This window comes from Phoxinus phoxinus, assembly GCF_949152265.1.
Source record: "Phoxinus phoxinus genome assembly, chromosome: 7".
Lineage (NCBI taxonomy): Eukaryota > Metazoa > Chordata > Actinopteri > Cypriniformes > Leuciscidae > Phoxinus > Phoxinus phoxinus.
Window position 1 is genome coordinate 1683033 of NC_136882.1, and position 21112 is coordinate 1704144.

Sequence of the window (21112 nt, forward strand, 5' to 3'; positions counted from 1 at the left end):
CAAATTCCTCTGGAACTCAAACATTACACTTCAAAACAAAGTTCGCGCAGTTGCACAACTATTTACACAAATATATCCTTCTCAGTCGGCTGAGTTATGAATGAAGAGAACAGAGAGTTGATGGTTTCGGCGCGTCCTCTGATTGCAGTGTTGTGACTGAAATAGCGCGCGCGGGAGCACATGCGCAAAACAGTTTTGTAAAATGATATATGATCAAATAAAAATGATTGATATAGGCTATAATTTTACAAAACTGTTTTGTGCATGTGCTCCCGTGCGCTATTCTGTCTATACTTTCTGTCGTGCCCTGGAGGATATGTCTGCTGCATTACTCCAAAACCAATCACTTAATGTATGGATCTCAACCCAGCCATGGCTATGGTTCTCAATTGTTTGACGGGCGTAGTAACAATAACTAAGGGGCGTGGCTTTTGCGAACGGTCAATTAGCACAGGCAAATCAAATAATCCGAAAATGGGAGAAAATCGAAACTGTCTCTATGAACAGCTACACTTAAGTGCTATAAAATTTAAACTGCAATAGCCCACTTCTCAGACGCGGCTGTGATATAAAGTAGTCACGCGTCTAATTAAAATACAGATTTGTGTGAAGGAAAAAATGTACAATAACCACAGAATCGAAAATAGCCCTACTTTCTGGAAAATAATACACTAAACAACAAGAGAACTGAATATTAAGAAAAAACCACTTGCGCTCTCGTTCGTTCTACACGCAGACTGACGCTCGTCCTGACGCATCATCATACGCTGAATGCGTGGTGTCATCTCATTCAAGTGCTTTTTGCTGATAGTTATGAGTGGCTTGTGGTCAGTCTCAAGTTCAATGTGTGGCAAGCCAAAGATATAAGAGTGGAACTTGTCACAGCCAAAGACGAGCCCCAGACACTCTTTTTCTATCTGCGCGTATCTTTGTTCTGTTTCTGTCATGGATCGTGCAGCATAAGCCACTGGTTTCCAAGCCCCATCATGTTACTGCAGCAAGACGGCCCCCAGTCCCTCTTTTGAGGCGTCTGTAGAGATTCGTGTCTTCTTACTCGGATAAAAAAACAACAACACTGGCTCTGTGCTTTAAAATGTCCTTGATTTCTTTCCACTCTTTGTCATTTGTCTGGTGCCAGGACCACTCTGTGTTTGACTGCAAGAGCTGGCGGAGAGCAACAGTCTTTGCGGCAAGGTTAGGCACAAATCTTCCCATGTATTTCAACATCCCTAATGCTCTTTGTACCGCCTTCTTGTCTGTTGGCTGGGGCATGTCAGTCACTACTTTGATTTTGTTCATGTCCGGCTGTACTCCTGCTGGTGTCAGTCGATCCCCAAGAAACGTGACTTCTTGGGTGCTGAACTGGCATTTCTCCTTGTTCAATCTGAGCCCGTACTTGTGCACTCTCTGAAGTGCACTATGCACTCTGCTGTTGAGCTGTTCTTGGGTCTCCGCCCATATTATGACATCATCAATATAAACCCTGACCCCCTCCAGTCCTTCAAACACATTCTCCATTGCACAGTGAAAAATTTCTGGTGCTGAGGAAATTCTAAAGGGGAGTCTCTGATAACTGTAGCGACCAAAGGGCGTGTTGAAGGTGCATAGGTCTGCGCTTGCACTGTCAATTTGCAACTGCCAAAATCCATGTGATGCGTCAAGTTTTGTGAACCACTGTGCCCCAGCCATCTCACTCAGGATCTCTTCTCTCTTGGGAATTTGACATCGTTCTCTGAGAATGTTTTCATTGAGGTCTTTTGGGTCCATGCATATCCTGAGAGCTCCGTTTGGCTTTCTTACGCAGACCATTGAGTTGACCCACTCCGTGGCTCCCTTAGTGGGTTGAATGACATTTAATGCCACCATTCTGTCCAGTTCTTTGCGAATATCTTGTCTCAGTGGAACAGGAATTCGACGTGGAGCATGCACCACAGGTCTAGCATTATCCTTCAGTTTAATGCTGTATGTGAACGGCAGCACCCCTATGCCATCAAAAATATTGGGATACTGCACTTCCCAGTTGTCTGCTTGTGATGTGGTGACTCCTGCATTTTTCAGCTGCGGTGACTGTAGGCCTACTTTTCTCTCTGTCTTGGCAATGTTTAGAACACGTTTAACAAGTCCCATTTCCTCACAAGCTTGATCTCCCAGTAGGGAGTCCTTCCCTTTCGGCACTATCACAAATAGTAGATTTCTCTTAATGTGCTTGTTCTGGACTTGTAATCTGCAGACGCCCTTTCAATCATTTGTCCATTGTAAGCTCTCAATCCCACTTTTTTATTTTCTATAACTGGCTTGTGGCGCAGAGCTGTGAAGTGTTTTAATGTGATAAGATTTGCCATAGCTCCTGTGTCAAGTTTCATGTGAATCTCTGTGCCATTTACTTTAAGTGGCACAATCCACCTGTCTACATTTATTGTGTTCACATTAACTTCCAGCGTTGAAGTGCCCTTATTTTCCACAGTGACAGTGTCTGTATAGAATATGTCAATATTTCCTGTGAGCTTCAATGGTTCTGGTGGCTTTATGACGTCCATCCCGTCTTTCTCACTCAGACATCAACTATTTAATACTTTTACTCCTGGTACCATGTACAGATATGCGACTGACACATTAGCGGGTAAGTATTCAACTGCGTTTATTAAACATTTCGTGACGTTACAGTTCCCTGCTACGGTGGCCTTTTAGGACCCTAATAGTGTCTCACAGGATATCCTTACAGCATCTTTCAAATTAAGTAATTTAATTAAGTAATTTAAATAGATAAGGCTATTTTAAGTTTTTTCCACTGTTGATATATCAAAATGCAAGTATTCGCGTCCGCGGCTCCGTGCCATGCAGTCTAACCCGTATTATGAATGACATTTGACGAATTGCTTTGTTAATTTTTTGGATAAAAGCGTCTCTAAATATGTAGCCTAATAAATGTTATAATAATGATGATAATTATTATTATTATTTGCATACACGGATCCCAAACACACCGCGTCTTCTAAGTCAGGTGACTGTAAATGCGCAAAAACTGTTTCCATTGCAGTTTTGCGAAATATTCCTTTTTGCACAGTTGGTCGCAAGATCTGTGTGCTTTGCAAAGGACAGCTTGGTAAAAGGCAGGACACACCTTGGAAATGCCAGGCATGTAATGTTCACTTGTGTCTTCAGTTGAACATTTAGTTCCTCCACATAGAGGAATTACAATAAAACAGATTGAAAAACAAAACCTTTGAATCTCTTTGTTTAGGCTTGCCTCATGATGGGCCATTGGGGGAGTGTCTGTCACACCCTGGGTCTGAATCTCATTAATATTGATAGGCCATTACCACTCCCATGCATAAACCTCGGTCTTACAAAAAAAACGGTCTTACAAAGTTTAGATCAATGTATTGTTTTATGTGAACGATTAGGCAGGATGTTTTTCACATCATTTTGAAGCCAGAACTCGAAGTGACAACATCCATTAGTCAAAAGTCTTCGGAACACATATTTAGTATGCGTTAGTATGCGTAGTATCTATTTCAGCAACTTTCATAAAAAAAAAATTCAATAACCACGCATAAACATTCTCTTAAAAATACAAACATGTACATACATGTTGCTCACATATTATGGTAGCCCCGTTTGTGCTATATAGAGTGAATTTACACCTTTGCCATTAACATGTTTATAAATAACTGAAAAAAGCACAAATGTCAAGGCATTTCAAAACATCCCAAGGGCCCCAAAAACACCTTGTTCCGCAGAGGGTTAAGGAGCGGATTCCAGACGCTCCAAAACTGTCCAGGAGGGAGGTGGAGCGGAGGCGGACCCGGGGGAGGGATGGAGGGCCAGGCCCGTGGAGCGGAAGAGGACCTGGAGACGCAGGCGGGCGGAGCAGGCGGCCGGGGCTATGCAGGCGGCCGGGGCGGAGACGACCCTTCGGGCGGCCGGGGCGGAGACGACCTCTCGGGCGGCCGGGGCGGAGACGACCCCTCGGGCGGCCACGGAACAGGAACCGGCTCAGGAACAGACACCGGCTCAGGAACAGACACCGGCTCAGGAACAGACACCGGCTCAGGAACAGACACCGGCTCAGGAACGGGCTCCGGGGATGCCATCTTGTCCGAAGACACAGGCGTGGAGTCGGCCATCTTGTCCGAAGACACAGGCGTGGAGTCGGCCATCTTGTCCGAAGACACAGGCGTGGAGTCAGCCATCTTGTCCGAAGACACAGGCGTGGAGTCGGCCATCTTGTCCGAAGACACAGGCGTGGAGTCGGCCATCTTGTCCGAAGACACAGGCGTGGAGTCGGCCATTCTGTCCGAAGACACAGGCGTGGAGTCGGCCATCCTGTCCGAAGACACAAGCGTGGAGTCGGCCATCCTGTCCGAAGACACAGGCGTGTAGTCGGCCATCTTGTCCGAAGACACAGGCGTGGAGTCAGCCATCTTGTCCGAAGACACAGGCTCAGAAAGAGGAAGAAGAACAGATTCAGGTTCAGGCTCAAGCACAGATTCAGTCTCGGCGGGACGAGACTCTGGATCGGCTGACGTGAAGCTCAGTCTCTGGAACAGGCACAGTCTCAGAAACAGGAAACGTGGCGACGACCCTCGGGTCCGAGGGCTCAGGCAACGTGGCGGCGGCCATCTTGTCCGGAGACACTGGCTCTGTGGCGGCCATCTGGTCCAAGGGCTCAGGCGACGTGGCGGCGGCCATTTTGTCCAGAGACACTGGCTCGGAGGCGGCGGCCATCTGGTCCAAAGGCTCAGGCGACGTGGTGGCGGCCATCTTGTCCGGAGACCAAGACGTAAGGGCAGTCTTGGTGGGACGAGACTCGTCTGAAAAAACGTTTATCTTATGAAAAGTGTTAGAAGGCATATGTGGTGGGTTGTTTTATACCCCTTTATTATTTTTGTCATAACTTTTTTAATTACTCAAGAGTTTTGAGATAATACCAGGAAGAATATTACGAGTAGATGTTACTTTAGGTGACACATTTTTTCTCTGTTTAATGTGTTTGCTCCAAGTGATGGCCGGGAGCATATTGCATTTTTTGAAAAACTATCAGATGTCCCCGGGATAATATTGTTATATCCTGGGGGTGTCATTTTCCGGTTTTCTCTCTCTCTGTTTTCCTCCCCGTCTTTCACACACACACACTCAGCTGATCCTCATCATATCAGCGCTTGCGCTGCGCACACACTTACTCCCATTCATGTTTTTCTCTCCCTCACTCTACCCGCAGCTGTTCCTCACTGTAATCAGCACTTACGCTGATCTTTCTCTCACCTGTTCTTTCCCTCTAATTCTCTCTACTACTTCTAGTCAGTGTTTTCTCTGCCTCCTTGTCAGATTATTGTTGAACGACAGAGCTTACACTCTGTCTCTTCGTTTTTTTTCTCACCAGTATCTTCACTTCCTGAAGTTCCTTCGTCCTGTCCTGTCTTGTCTTGAGTTATTTTGTTGGAGTATTAACATTGTTCTCTGCCCAGTTATCTCGCTGTTTGTGGCCCTCCACCTTACCAGCCACCTGTGAGTTACTCCCTCCTTGCTCGGGGACTGTGCTGCCGCTCGCTGTTTTCTCCCGCGCTGTTTTCTCCCGCGCTGGATTCTCCGCACCTGCAGTTCACCTGCCAAGCCTCATTGTTTTGTGTTGACTACAGATCTGCGTCCTCATCGACGACAGTCTCCTGTGTTACAGTTTTCGGAGAATAAACTATATTATTGCATTCACCTCTGCTTTTGAGTCCTCTGTACATCCCTGACAGGGGGGTGACTTTAATTGCACTTTAAATCAGCAATTGTATCGGAATCATAATGAACCACATCCTCCTTCAGCCAAGATTCTGAAAAGTATAATGATTATAATTTTGTTGATTTGTGGAGAGATGCATTTCCTGGGCTTAGACAGTATACTTGGATGGAAATGAACTCAAATAATATGTCTGGAGCTAGACTAGGAGAGAGTAAATGTCCCATCTTTAAGTCAATGGTGGGACGTGGGCAAGGTCCAGATAAAAATCTTTTGTCTGCAGTTTACTGCACATACCAGGAGTGCCCTAGTGGAGAAAATGAAAATCCTTGGAGAAAGCAGTCACAGTGCCACAGGATTCATACCCACTGACTCTTTTGAAATAAATTGTTTTATTTTACACAGCTTAGTGGAAGAACAAGGAAAAACTTTAAGGGCAAAGTTCACCCGCCTAAATAATATGGATTCTCCTACTGCTTTTTTCTTTGGACTTGAAAAGAAGCCAAGGGCGCATAAGCAGCATCTTCATCAACTGAAGTTTCCAGATGGAAGAATATTAACAATACAAACAGAAATTAATGCTTTTGCTATTTCTTTTTATGAAGATTTATACCGTTTAGAGCCATGTAATGGAGTGGAAGCTGATGTTCTTCTGAGTGACTTGCCTCAATTATCATACAGGGACTAGATGGATCTTGAGAGCCCTTTGACAATGGCTGAACTATCGAGAGCGGTCCAGGTGTTGAATCCCGGAAAGTAATCCAGTTTGGACAGTCTTTCTTTCGAATTTTATAAGGCTTTTTGGAACTTAATTGGCCAGGACATGTATGATGTATTGGCAGAAAGTATTGAAAGAGAGACGCTTCCTCTAAGCTGTCGGAGAGCGGTTTTAACTTTGATCCCCAAAAAAGGAGACATTGGTTGCTTAAAGAACTGGCGCCCCGTCTCCTTGCTGTGTGTTGATCTTAAAATCTTTAAAAAAGCCTTAACCAACAGACTGAAGAAATGTATAGAAACTGTCATTCACAACGATCAGTCTTACTGTATTCCTAACCGAACAATATTTGACAACCTTTTTTTGTTTAGAGATATTATTACAGTGGCAAAAAGACATAATTTGGACATTGGTCTTCTCTCTTTGGACCAAGAAAAAGCCACTGATAGAGTGGACCATTCTTATTTATTTAAGACTCTTGATGCTTTTGGCTTTGGTCATCATTTTGTGTCTTTGATTAAACTTATGTACAGTATAGTGATATTTATAGCATGTTAAGAGTAAATGGAACACTAACAAGACCCTTTTCAGTGACAAGAGGAATAAGACAAGGGTGTCCTCTATCAGGTTTACTCTATGCTATTTCTATTGAGCCTTTTTTAAGTCTGCTGAGAAAAAGACTGTGAAGATTTGTGTTCCTGGCTGCCCCAAAGTTCCCCAAGTAAAACTTCTAGCATATGCAGATGATGTAACTCTTATAATTAAAAATACAAATGATATTGAAAATATAATTTTATGTTGGAATATTTTTCAGAAAGCTACCTCTGCACGCATCAATTGGGAAAATGTACTTCTTTGTTGATGGGAGATTGGCATAGTTTAGGACCTCCTAATTTGCCAAAGCATTGTAAAGGGGCACAGGATGGTTTAAAAGTTCTTGGCATTTATTTTGGAACTGACCAGGGCTGCGTTTCCCAAAAGCATAGTAAGCCTAAGTTGATCGTAGAGGCCATTGGTGGCAATTGTTCTACGATCAACTTAAGCTTACGATGCTTTTGGGAAACCCTGCCCAGTACATGGAGAAGAACTGGGAAGGAGTGGTTGACCAGGTTATTGGTAAAAATCAAAAGTGGAAGTGGATTCTCCCACATCTTTCATATCGAGGAAGATGCCTGGTGATTAATAATCTGGCCGCTTCAATACTGTGGCATAAGGTTACAGCAGGGGTGACCAATCCTGCTCCTGGCGATCGACTGTCCTGGGCCGGGTTTCCCGATAACGATGTATTTTAGCTCTTAAGAGCGCTCTCTACGTGCAAGGTTACGAACGCTCGCGGCAATTCCACGCGCGTTTCCCAAAAATGCACTTAACATGAACGCGCGAGAACGCGTTCTACGTGCTACTTAAGAGTCGCTGTCCATTTGCGAAGTGCTGAAATATTACCTTATTCTGTTCTTATTCGGAACGTTTAACCTAATAATCGTCATCTGTTGTGGATTAGCAATCAAGACAAGTCTATATAAAGTACCTACAGGCGGAGGCACTGACAAAATGGCTGAAAAAAAAAGATACCTTTCAAAAAGATTACATTAAAGAGTGCCCTTACTTAACGGGGAGGAAGATGAAGAGGTGCAGGAGGTGGAAGAGGAGGACAACGACTAAGATGGCATGGGACCACATGATGGCCAACCAAGAAATCGCCAATACATGGCTGGTTCTCTTTCATCATCTCGTGTTCGAGATCCACCTATGGAAGGGCATCCGTACCTGACCTCTGCAGAAGCATCCAATTGCACCAAGTCTGGCTAGACAGACAGAAGCGCGCAGCCAATGCCAGGTAAGGCCCCGCCCCCTTACCTAGTGGCATATAACGCCTGCAAGCGCTGCTATTCTCCAGTTGACATTCGCTTCTCGCGATCTCTGCACTGACACAGTTCGGTTGGATTACGCTGCTCACTTTCGTGTCTTCAGGAGGACATATCGCCTGATCAGCCTCCGTCAGACGTGACAGTCGTTTTTTCAGCCTTTCTGCTGTGTTCTGCATTCGGAGCCGCCCGCGCTCTCGCCGTTTTTCACCTGCTCCTCCTTCCACGGCTGCCCGCCACGGATTTTTCCGAGTTCTTCTCCGGAATGTCGCTGTCTAAACCTTCCGCTTCTCCGGGGAACAGCCTATCACGGGCCTGCCCGGCCGCGTGTGGTGCGCTCATCGCCGCTAAGGACCTTCACCCGTTCTGCGTGGTCTGCTTGGGCCTTAAACACGCTCAAGAAGCCTTGGAGAACCCGGAAAATTGCAGTCACTGCCTTATGCTGCCCAAGAAGCTTTTACGACGTCGTCTGAAAGTTGCAGCGACCCAGTGCTCCGAGCTCGGCCTCTCTGACTCGGATGGGGGACACGGTGACGACGACGCGCTACCCGGGGCGCCGCCTCTCTCATTTGGGCTGACCAGCCCAATCCCGCATTCCCCGAAGAGGACATCTTCGCGGGCAACCTCACGCTCGTCGACGAACCGGCCGGTTCCGGCGATGAGGATGACGCGGCCCTTCTTGGGGTCTCAGAGGACGAGGAGGCCATCCCGCCCTCTGGCTTTCCCCAGGCTAGCGCCCACACGGCCTTGCCTCAGTCCATCCTCCTGGAAGTTTGTGAGCGAGCGGCCGCTCGCCTCAACATGGAATGGCCGGCTCTACAGAGCACCACCGACCAGGAGAGGGATATTTACGATGGGAAAGTGCTGGGACCCCCTCCCGGTCCGAGAAAACAACTCTTCCCCGTCCTTCCAGCGTGCGCGAAGCACATGAGGCACAATTGGAGCGACCCCCTCGACTTCAAACACGGTCTCACGGGTCTTGAGGTGAAGGACATGGCAGCTCATGGTATGAGTGACCCCCCCGCTATCGAGCCTTCCATCGCCAGGCACCTTAACCCCGCTCAGGGAGGGCTGCTCGCTCCCCCGAAGCCGGTCTTGCCCAACAAGATGGACCGTTTTTCTGCCTCAGTTCACCAGGCCGCATACAAATCCTCGGCCTTGGCTGTCAGGGCCCTGAACGTCTCTTCACTCCTCTCCGCTTACCAGGCGGAGATTTTGGACGAATTAGGGCAACAGCTGGAAAAGGGAACTCCTTCTCTAACCTTGTGGAAGGATATCCTCACGGTGAACGACCTCGTCCTCCGTAACGCTCGGCAGGCCGTCCAAGCCTGCGGGCGCTCTATGGCGCTTTCTGTGGTGGGAGAGCGTGCGCTCTGGCTTAACCTGTCGGGCCTTCCTGACAGTGAGAAGCGGCGCATCGCGGGCGCGTCGGTGGAGCCCGGCCGGGCTCTCTTCGGCCCCGCCGTCGCATTGATGCAAAAACGGTGTGACGACAAAAAGAAGGAGGATGAGGCCTTCAAGTTATGTCTTCCGCGGCTGGAAGACCATCTAACCCTACCCCCACCGACTCGAAACGCAAGCGGCCTGCCTGATGTTCGGCCGGTGGGGGCATCGAGTCCACTTTCACGGGCCACGAGCCCTTTGGACTCTCTTCATGTCCAAGAACCCCTGTCCAAAAGACGCAGGGTCTCTCGCGAGGCTGCCCAGCCCATGTGTTTGTTGAACGTGTGTTCCCCCCTCACGTTCGAGGGGTCTGTTGTGAGGAAAAGTCACAAAGCAGTGTCACCACACCGCACACACTCACTTCCCCTCACCAAATTATTAAAGGCTTCGGCCCCAGTGTTCCCCCAACACAAAACACACACAAAAACAAAAAACACATAAAACAAACGAATCAAATGAATTCGTTACGGAGAGAAGATCTCTCTCCGCAGAGAGAATTCATCTCCCTGCAGAGAGAGAACATCTTTCTAAACCCCAGCATGTCGCCCCTAGTTCATCCACTAGATGGCGCCATTGCATCACAAATGAGTCAGCTGGGCTTACACAGCTCCGCTGCGGCTCGGGTGGGAACACTCGCGAGTCACGAACGGGCTTGGCAAGCGGTTTCGGCTCCCGAGTGGGTGATGCGCACTATAATGCAGGGCTACAGATTGCAGTTTGCAATGAAACCCCCTCATTTCAACGGCGTTCTCTCTTCACACACGGAAGAGAACGCTTCACACATTCTGAAAGAGGAAATATCCTCCCTCCTAAACAAGGAAGCTATTCAGGTGGTGCCCCCCAGTCTGATGAATCAGGGATTTTATTCTCGTTATTTCCTGGTCCCAAAGAAGGACGGCTCTCTCCGCCCTATCTTGGACCTTCGTGTGTTGAACAAACATTTGAGGAAATACAATTTCAGAATGCTAACTCATGGCTCGCTCGCCCGCGCCATAAAACAGAACGACTGGTTCACATCGGTAGACCTGAAAGATGCTTTCTTCCATATAAGCATTTATCCGCCACACAGGAAGTTTCTTCGTTTCGCCTACCAAGGCACATGTTACGAATTCACAGTTCTGCCGTTTGGACTCAGTCTAAGTCCTCGCAGTTTCTGTCTGTGTGCGGAGGCGGGTTTAGCACCCATGAGAATGTCTGGTCTGAGGATTCTGACATACATAGACGATTGGCTCATAATAGCCGAATCGAAGGAGAAAGTGTTGCAGGACACCTGCCGTGTGCTCGCGCACTTCACATCTCTCGGGTTCAGAGTGAATGTGAGCAAGAGCAATTTTACACCCAGTCAGAATGTCATTTTCCTGGGCTTGGAGTTGAACTCAGTCTCCATGCGAGCGCGTCTCTCTCAAGAGCGCGTTCTCTCTCTAATGAACTGTCTATCGCAGTTCAGAGAGGGGGCGAGAGTGCAATATCGCACATGCCTCAGGCTGCAGGGTCTTATGGCTTCATCCATCCAAGTTGTGCCACTGGGACTCCTGAGAATGAGAGCGTTCATGAAATGGGTTTTGTCACTACATTTCAGCCCGATTCGCGATCTTTGCCGCTCTGTAATAGTGACGCGCGCCTGCTCGGCAGCCGTGCGACACTGGAAGAGCGCAGACTTTTACGCACAGGGAACCCCTCTGGGGACGGTTATGATGCGGAAAGTTGTGACGACAGATGCGTCCTTAACAGGCTGGGGTGCCACCCAGGAGGGCAGAACGGTGAACGGTCTGTGGCCGAGCAGACTACGTTCAGCGCACATAAATTATTTAGAGCTGTTGACCATTTGGAAAGCTCTGAATCATTTTCTGCCTCGCCTGCAGGGACATCATGTTCTCGTACGCTGCGACAATACCACGGCTGTGGCTTATATCAACCGTCAGGGCGGCGTGCGCTCGTCGAAACTTCACGCTCTAGCTTACAAGCTTTTGGTGTGGAGCAGACGGGTTTTCCTGTCGTTACGCGCGACTCATGTTCCGGGCATTCTGAACAGAGGTGCGGATCTTCTATCAAGGGGAAATCCAATCTACGGAGATTGGCGCCTTCACCCCCAGATAGTGGATATGTTATGGATGAGATTCGGACAGGCAACCGTAGATCTATTCGCCTCGCGCGAAAACTACCATTGTCCTATGTTCTTCTCGCTAAAGGACGTGGACGCACCCCTCGGGGTAGATGCACTGGCCCACCCATGGCCCAGAGTGCTGCTGTATGCTTTTCCTCCCCTGTGCTTGATAATTCCAACACTGGCCAGGGTGAGAGAGCAGAGCCTGTCTCTCATTCTGATAGCACCCAGGTGGCCCAAGGCACCGTGGCTGGCGGAGATAATCCCTCTGTTATATGCCGAGCCGTGGCGCCTCCCCCCACGCACGGACCTTTTGTCCCAAGCGAACGGGGAGATTTACCACCCACACCCGGACAGGGTGGCTCTCTGGGCCTGGCCCGTGAGAGGACGAACCTAAGCGCACTGGGGCTTTCGCCGCGTGTGATTGCCACTATACAGAATGCCAGAGCCGTTTCTACACGGTCCTTATATGGCTGTAAGTGGCAAGTGTTCGAAGGGTGGTGCGATGGGCGTGGTCTCACATCTTATCAGTGCTCAGTTCCTGATATTTTGTGTTTCCTTCAAGACCTCATGGAAAAAGGGAGGTCTTTTTCCACCATTAAGGTCTACCTGGCTGCGATTTCGGCCTGTCATGTGGGCTTTGAGGGCTCAACAGTCGGGCAGCATCCTCTAATCCGCAGATTTATGAAGGGTGCCCGTCGCTCTTTGCCAGTCGTCAGGAGAACTGTTCCTGAGTGGGATCTCTCCATGGTGCTGGAGGCTCTGTCTCAACATCCTTTTGAGCCTCTGGGAAGTATTTCCCTTAAGCTGCTGTCCTTCAAGACAGCTTTGCTCTTGGCCTTGGCATCAGCTAAACGTGTCAGTGAGCTACATGCACTCTCGGTTCATCCCTCGTGCACTAAATTCTCTCTTAGTGGAGATAAGGTTTCCCTTAAGCCTAATCCGGCCTTCATGCCGAAGTGCTTCCCTGCGTTCACTTCGGAGGTGTTGGAGCTCTCCGCTTTTCACCCTCCACCGTTTTCCTCCCCGGAGGATCAGAGGCAAAATGCTCTGTGTCCTGTCCGTGCTTTACAGACATATATGACCAGGACCAGTGCATTCCGGAAGAGCGACCAGCTCTTTATTTCATGGGCGCCCCCTCACAAAGGGAGTCCCATATCTAAGCAACGCCTCTCACATTGGCTTGTGAATGCTATAGCTGTGGCTTATGAATCAAAAGGAGTGCAGCCCCCAGGGGGCATCAGAGCTCATTCCACAAGGGGCTTAGCCGCCTCTTGGGCTTTGTTTAGGGGAGTGTCACTGCAGGACATCTGCTCCGCTGCCAGTTGGGCTTCTCCTCATACCTTTGTGCGTTACTACCGGCTGGATGTCACCAGAATTTCGGTAGCACATTCGGTTTTAGGGGTGGCGTCTTCTTAGCCCTTCCCTGTAACCCCGTTGGAATTAACGAATAAGGAGTGAATGGGCCGGCTGGCCATGCACATTCCTCTCACCAAGCACGTATTTCCAATCCTTCCTGGGTGTATATATGCACATTGGTGTTGCTGGGGTTATTACCACATACATGTTTCATGTCCTGCATGTGCACAGCAGTTATGTGTGTGCGTCAGGATTGCAGGTTCATGATTATGGGACGTGTCTGGCACCGCCCCCCTGGGGCGACCGTCCTTCTCTGGCTTTCAGAACCTCACTGTGAGTGTATTGGGCAATCGGGGAGCTGTCCATGTCTCTCCCATAGGTGGATCTCGAACACGAGATGATGAAAGAGAACAATAGGTTACTGTCGTAACCCCGGTTCTCTGAAACATCGAGTGGAGAGATCCACCAGCTTTGCCCCGCTTGCCGCACGAGAAGCGAATATACTTACTGGAGAATAGCAGCGCTTGCAGGCGTTATATGCCACTAGGTAAGGGGGCGGGGCCTTACCTGGCATTGGCTGCGCGCTTCTGTCTGTCTAGCCAGACTTGGTGCAATTGGATGCTTCTGCAGAGGTCAGGTACGGATGCCCTTCCATAGGTGGATCTCTCCACTCGATGTTTCAGAGAACCGGGGTTACGACAGTAACCTATTGTTTTCGTGCACGTTATTGACAGATTTTTTTTTAAAATTCATCCCTATATTGCCCTTGAAGCATATTTTCCACATTACTTCTTTTATATATTTTTTTGTTAATTCATTTAATTTTAGGTGTCTGTTTCTATCTTTTTCTTCCCTTTTTAATTATTTCATTTATAAATTCATGTAAACAAAAAACGAGTAAAATAAAGTGTACAATAAAGTACAATCAAAACATTATTATATTACTCACGTTGCAGTGTGTTAAATCTAGATAAAAGTGTAATCTGCCGGTTGTCCTGCAGGTGACCTCAGAAATCTGTCTTCTTACGATGCACTTGGGGATGTACGATTACTCCAGAGCACTCGTAGTTCTACGTAGATTTTTAAGTGCTACTTAAGCTACGATGCTTTTGGGAAACAGACCATAATATTAAGATCAGTCGTACGATCGTTTTTACGATCAACTTAGGCTTACGATGCTTTTGGGAAACAGACCATAATATTAAGATCAGTCGTACGATCGTTTTTACGATCAACTTAGGCTTACGATGCTTTTGGGAAACGCAGCCCTGCACAGTTCATCTCCAACCCTAATCAAACACACCTGAAGCATCCAATTAAGGTCTTCAGAGCAGGTCAGGATCACTTGAAAATTAAAGGCAGGTGTGTTTGATTAGGGTTGGAGATGAACTGTGCAGGACAGTCGATCGCCAGGAGCAGGATTGGGCACCCCTGGGTTACAGTGTTAGATCCCCCTAAAGAACTGCTTTTGAAGGTTCAAAAGACATTTGTTGATTTCTTTTGAAACGGCCATCATTGGCTTTCTCCTGGAGTGCTTTATCTTCCCGTCGCAGAGGGAGGTCAAGGCCTCATACATGATGAATCCAAAATTGCAGCAATGAGACTACAAACATTGCAAAAACTGCTGTACTGCTCAGATGGTATGCCATGGATTGATTATTGTTTGTATATTCTTAAAGAACTTGGAGGAACAGACCTTGACAAATAGTTATTCTTAATTGAGAAGCCTTGCATTGGAAATGTGTGTTGTTCTCTTTTTATGTTCTTTGAATACATTTTTCGATCATGGAGTTTGTTAAATTTTTCAAGAGTGGGTGATGAAAACTATGGTTGTGCAGAACCTTTGTTTTTTAACCCTCTTTTTAAACCAAAGCCTCCAGAATCAGGTTCTGTAATTGAAATGTTCTTGAATGCTGGAATAACTAGAGTTATAGATCTGCTTGATATAACAAGAGGTCAGTGGCGTACGGCTCAGTCACTGGCTGACCAGGTTGTGAGAGGTCAGTGAGAATAATGAAGGGGTAGTTAAGAGCTTTAAGGCTTGTTTCCCCCCAGTACTCGCATCATTTGTAGATTCTGTTTTAAACAATGGCTTGTTATCAAAGACTTTTCCAGCATTAAAAGTTGTGCCAAAAAATTTGGAAATCGAAGAGAACACTAAGGTTTTTTTGTTAAAGGGGTTTAATTTTGGGGATTTCCAAAGTATGGGGAAGAAAACGGTTTATCAGGTTTGTGCTAAATCAGCACACTTTGGACAGTTGAAGGAAAGGATAGATGCTAAATGGAGGACGTACCTTTCAGTGCCCAGAGATGTGAATCCCTCATGGAGGCTGTGGTATAAGCCTCCTATTCCAAAAAAATGTGGGGATTTAGAGTGGAGAATACTTCACAGTGTGTTGGCTACAAACAACTTTGTTTCTAAATTTAATGAAGTGGTTTTACCTGAATGTTCGAACTGTAAGGCTTCTGATACTGTATCTCGCTTATTTTGTGAGTGTTTTAAGGCTGGTTCCACTTTTTGTACTTTTGGAAAAACTAATTATCAAATTGGGTTTTTATTTTACAAATACCCTTATTATTTTTGGTTGCAAGAATAAACAGTCATGGCGCCAACAGTGTTAAAATTAAAAAAATATTTTTTTTAATGGGCCAAGCCAAGTTAGCAATCCTGAAAACACATCAATGTAAAAATGCTGGTCAAGATGTTGATTAGTTGTGTTTTTTTAAATCATTGGTAGAATTTAAGGTTGCTATTGAATTTGCATATTACAAACAAACTGACAATGTAACTTTTTTTACAATGAGGTGGGGCATGATAAATGCTTTAGTGACAATTAGTGAGTTTGGAAATTTGGTCTTTAATTGGTAATTATGTATATGTGTAAGTTTATTTTTCTATTTTTTTTTTCATTCTTTAATTTTGTGTGTTTTTTGTATACTAGCTCTGTAATGTTCTGGAAAATGGGGTAAATTAAAAGGGTTTTAAAAGTCAAAGTCTCTCTCAAACATTGTCAGTTTGAATTGTACACATTTAAGTAGGCCTATAGTATAGTACAGTATAGTATAGTATAGTGTAGTTAGGTTTGGTATAGTTTATTATAGTGTAGTGTAGGATAGTATAGTTTAGTTTTCTGCACCAAATCAGAAACAAGAATCTGAAATGACAGTGAGAAATACATGTTAGTTAAACTTCAATTTGAATAAAAGTTAATGTTGAATCTCAGATCACTTACCAAACATATATCGGTAACACTTTACAATAAGGTTAATTAGTTAACATTAGTTACTGTAACTACATTATTTAGCATGAACTAAGAATGAACAATACTTCTACAGCATTTATTAACCTTAGTTAACATTAATTTCAATATTTACTAGTACATTATTAAAATCAAAGTTAACATTAGTTAATGCACTGTGAACAAACATGAACAAACATTTCTATTAACTAACATTAACAAAGATTAATAAATACAGTAACAAATGTATTGATCATTGTTAGTTCATGTTAGTTAATACGTTAACCCTCTGGGGACCAAAAACGCGCCAGCGCGTTTTCCTCTGTTTTTTTCACATAGCAGCAAAATAGACTTAAAATACTTCCGTCATTTTTTGTCATACAGGCTTAAGAAATATGAAAAAATAAACTGTTAAATATCTTCTTATTTATGGGTTCACTTAAAATCTAAATAAAAACTTGTGCTTTTGTAAAATAAAGAAAGTAAACAGGGAGTGCTTTCTGCCTCTCCGTCTCCGTGAACTTACTGAGTAAAAATCGACTGAATGCGTTGAAATAAAATGTCTGTATAAGCAACATATTAAACTGCAAATTAACATTTATGCCCTAATATATATTATAAAAGACGCTATGTTACAGACGAAATATGAAAGACAACATTTAGTTTGGGATAGATTATAAAGTTTTTACTGCCACATCAAAACCTAATTTACAAGGTGCAAACAAAATCTTAAAAGGTCAATATATGTAACGCCGGTGCGGCTGAAGCAGAGATGAGGCAGGATCCAAATGCAGCACATGCTTTATTTAACAGATTACACACTAGAAACTAGACAGGATAACGGGACTCGGGAACCTTATTGTAAAGTGTTAGCAATTAAATAAATTGTGTGTGTGTGTGTGTGTGTGTTTACAGTAAACTTCAAAAACAACAACAGAACATCTCCCTCATAATGGCATCTGCATCAGAAAGTGGCGACCTCACAGTTCTCTCCTGGAACATTAATGGCCTGAAAGATAAACTTAAGAAGAAGGAGCGTAAAACTAAACTACTGGAGATCTTTGACCAATATGATGTTGTGCTTCTGCAAGAGACTCAAATTGGTGAAATGAAAGATCCTAAAGATTATAATAAAAACTGGGAAATCATCACTGAGGCCTTATCAAAGAAATATGCCCTAGTAAAACTGGAAGATCAGACATGCAGAGAAACAGCGGACAACCAGGACGAGACGATGGAAGTCCTCACTAAGGCCTTATCAGAGAAATATGCTCTAGTAAAACTGGAAGAACAGACATGCAGAGAAACAGCGGACACTCAGGAGGAGGAAGAAGAAGAGGAAGAAGAAGACGATGAGGAAGAAGAAGAGGAGGAGAAGAAGAAGACGATGTATATGACAAACTTCAGTTCACGCATTAAAGGAGTCGGCATTCTTGTCAATAAACCACACACACTTCTGAAAGCTTTTTGTGTGGATGGATATTATGCTTGGGTTCATGTTGAGATTGACCAGCAGAAGTACATGTTTGCAAGTGTGTATGATCATGATGTCAACGATATGATGTTATTATGTCTCATGTTGGAGATTTCATCAGAAAGGTATGATGCTTTTGAATGCAGGCCTGTGATTGGTGGAGACTTTAACACGACACTTGACCCTGAGCTGGATGCGACCACAGATAACCCAGAACACACTGCACGGAGAAAAACACTGAAAGATCTCTTGAGTATAGGGGACATGTCAGATGTCTGGAGAGAAAAGCATCCTGGAGAGCGTGAATACACACACAAGCATCACACCGGAACACAGTCCAGATTAGACTATGTGTTCATGTTGGAGGATGATGTGAAATATGTGGAAAGTTGTGAGATACACAATGATATAGTTCTGTCTGATCACTCCCCCGTGAGCCTGACTCTGAACAATACAGACAGTCCACAGCCTACAGAAGAGTGATTAGACAAACACACGCATAGTTTTATACAAAACTATCCTAATGAATGGTTTCTATTAATAAGTATGCAAATTAAGCTTTTGGTCTGGCACTATGTCAGAGCAAATAATCGTTTACGATAGGCCTATTATGCTAATTACACGTTTAAGGGTTTGTGTGCGTTTGTTTCCTTAATTTAATAAGCAAAGGCATTTTACTAAACAATTATTGACGCCTTATTTTTAAAACTATGCTAGTTCACTTGAAAAGTGTCTGCTATTGAATCGATAGAAATGTAATCAAATCATTCTGTACTTTCAACGATCAAAGTAGCTTTTTGTCATTTTCACTTTATAACAGAGAAAATAGTGAAATCACAGAGGAAATGATCCGTCTACTGGTGAAATATACTGGTGTCAAGAAGTCGGACACTCCAACGCTATCTCACGACCAATTCGTACGAATTTATACGAGTGATTAAAAGGTGGCTAATTTGTACGAATTCGTACGATTTGTCTAAACCCACGTGATGGGTAGGTTTAGCGGCGGGGTCAGGGGTAGGTCATTCGCATGAATTCATACTATTTTGGCAACTCGTAAAATATGTACGAATTGCCGTGAGATCGGATAGGACACTCGACCTTTGATCGTTGTGATGTCATGAATGAACTTCCTGTTCTGACTCCTCCTCTTCCCTTTTCCATTGGACCTGAATGGGAGAGTTAGGATTCTTTTGACTGTTAATCTTATTTAATCTTTCTTGTAATTATTGCTTTTATACCTATATTTTTACTCCAATTAAGTATATAATGTTATTTTACTTACCTGTGTGATTTTTTTCATTTGATCCTTTTGGAGTTATATGTTTGTCTTCAATGTAACTGACAATGACAGTAGAAGATCTCATTCATCTCTTTCTGGGCTGTTGTATAATTATGAGTAAAAAATTAAAAAACTCAAAAAAAAATGAGTTAACAGGTCAGTCTCAAACTTTGTACACACTTTTCATCGCTAAAGTTGTGAATCTTCACTTGTTCTTAAAAAGAAGAACAAAGATGCAAATAACAAACAGTAGTACCAATATAAATATAAGAAAGAAATGCATGAAATTAACAGTGCTTTACTTTTATTTTCCATTTTGCTTCTAAACAGAAGCCTTCAATTAACAAAAACAGAAAGTGAATATAAAGTGAAAATAATTACTGCTTTTGTATATTCATGACAAATAAATTGATTATTATTAAAGCAAGGAGTTGTTCAGTCTTTTTTATTGTTTGATTGATTAACATTAATGCTATAGAAAGTTTTTTGTTTTTAAATTACGATGCACAGGTTATAGTTGGGTCATCTATAGCAGTTCCGTGACCGTGGAGAGCGAAGGTTCGTTTCTCACTGGATTTGTCATCTATAAAGGTTAAAGAAAAAACATTGGAAAAAGACCATTGGAAAAAACAAGGTTCAAAATTATTGTTGCATTTTGTTGATGTATTCAATGAAAAGACATTAGGGACTGTTCGTTATTTATTTAAGGGGCCACCGGAGGAGTTTTGAGATCTATAATCAAAATAGACTTGACCCTCCCTTCGCCAGCAATACTTTTTTCTATGACCCTCCAAAATGATTGTGAAAAGAGGCATGACCCTCCCCGATCATTTATTGATTATTACTTCTGTACTGGTTTGCGCTTGGCAAAGATGTTCAGATATCTCTATGCCTCTACACCAAGCGTTCATTAAAAGACTCCTGCACACCCGCCTTTTTCAAACTGGTGCAGCGCTGACTCACGATAGGTAGAAACTGCATGATTTGATTTGTTAAACATGAGGATTATCCGACTGGCATCGCCGCTCACTCTAACGTTAACCTAGATATTTGTTCGCTGTTCTTAGGCGCATAACCAAGTGTGTGTGCGGAGTGTGTAGCGCGCACTGCATGACATGGAGGCGGCGATGCGATTCGCATTTTCCTATCAACAGTGGAAACAACTTAAAATACTCTATTTCTGGCCATACAGAAAAGAATAATGCATCAGTCGCAATACATTTATTTGTGTAAACTCACAATAACAAGAAAACGTTGTGCTTTCGTAAAATAAAATAAAACAATCAGGCGCGCTTTCATGGTCTCCGTGAACTGGAGCGCGTCAAAAAAAAAAAAAAAGAAAAGCAGAAACATATTGTAGGCTATATAGCATACTAGCCTCAAATATATGAAAAAATATCTATATAAAGCTTGATATGTGATAGTGTGATTGATAATATGATTGTTGCATTGTGTTGTATCTTCTGTTATAAAGATTGACATTTCGTTAATTAAAAAAATGAGCACATAAGGTTGTTAAAATGTTCTGTTAGATGTTCTGTGTTTACTACTTTTTGAATTGTGTATAATAATATATCTAATGAAGATATATTAACATAAAAAATCTTATATATTATATATAAAACATAGCCTAGGCTAGGCCTATATAAAATAATAAAAGGTCCTCATTGGTTAATTTTGCCTGGGGCCCCCACTCAGTGTTGGTTCTGTCTTGCGATGAATAAGGGGCTGTTTACACCTGGCCACTTCATGCGTGTTCTGTGATGGGATAGCTATCCGATCGTGAAAAGGCCAGGTATAAATGCCCTCCGAAACGCATTCGAGACGGATTTGAATCCGATCGCTCAAACCACTTCAGGGGAGGTCTGGGCCACATTCCCGACAAAACTGGACATGTGTAAAT

The 21112-nt window shown here is 44.2% G+C and overlaps 1 protein-coding gene across 1 annotated transcript in view; it reads left to right on the top strand.

The window, feature by feature from the left end:
- The window catches only part of LOC307002150 (uncharacterized protein), a 28719-nt gene extending 8193 nt beyond the window's left edge, over window positions 1-20526 (top strand). The window contains exon 2 of the mRNA XM_079619460.1: window positions 17369-20526. Within this exon, the coding sequence (XP_079475586.1) occupies window positions 17406-18410 (1005 nt within the window). The 5' untranslated portion in view covers window positions 17369-17405 and the 3' untranslated portion in view covers window positions 18411-20526. The remainder of the gene's footprint in view (window positions 1-17368) is intronic.
- The last annotated feature ends 586 nt before the right edge of the window (window positions 20527-21112 follow it).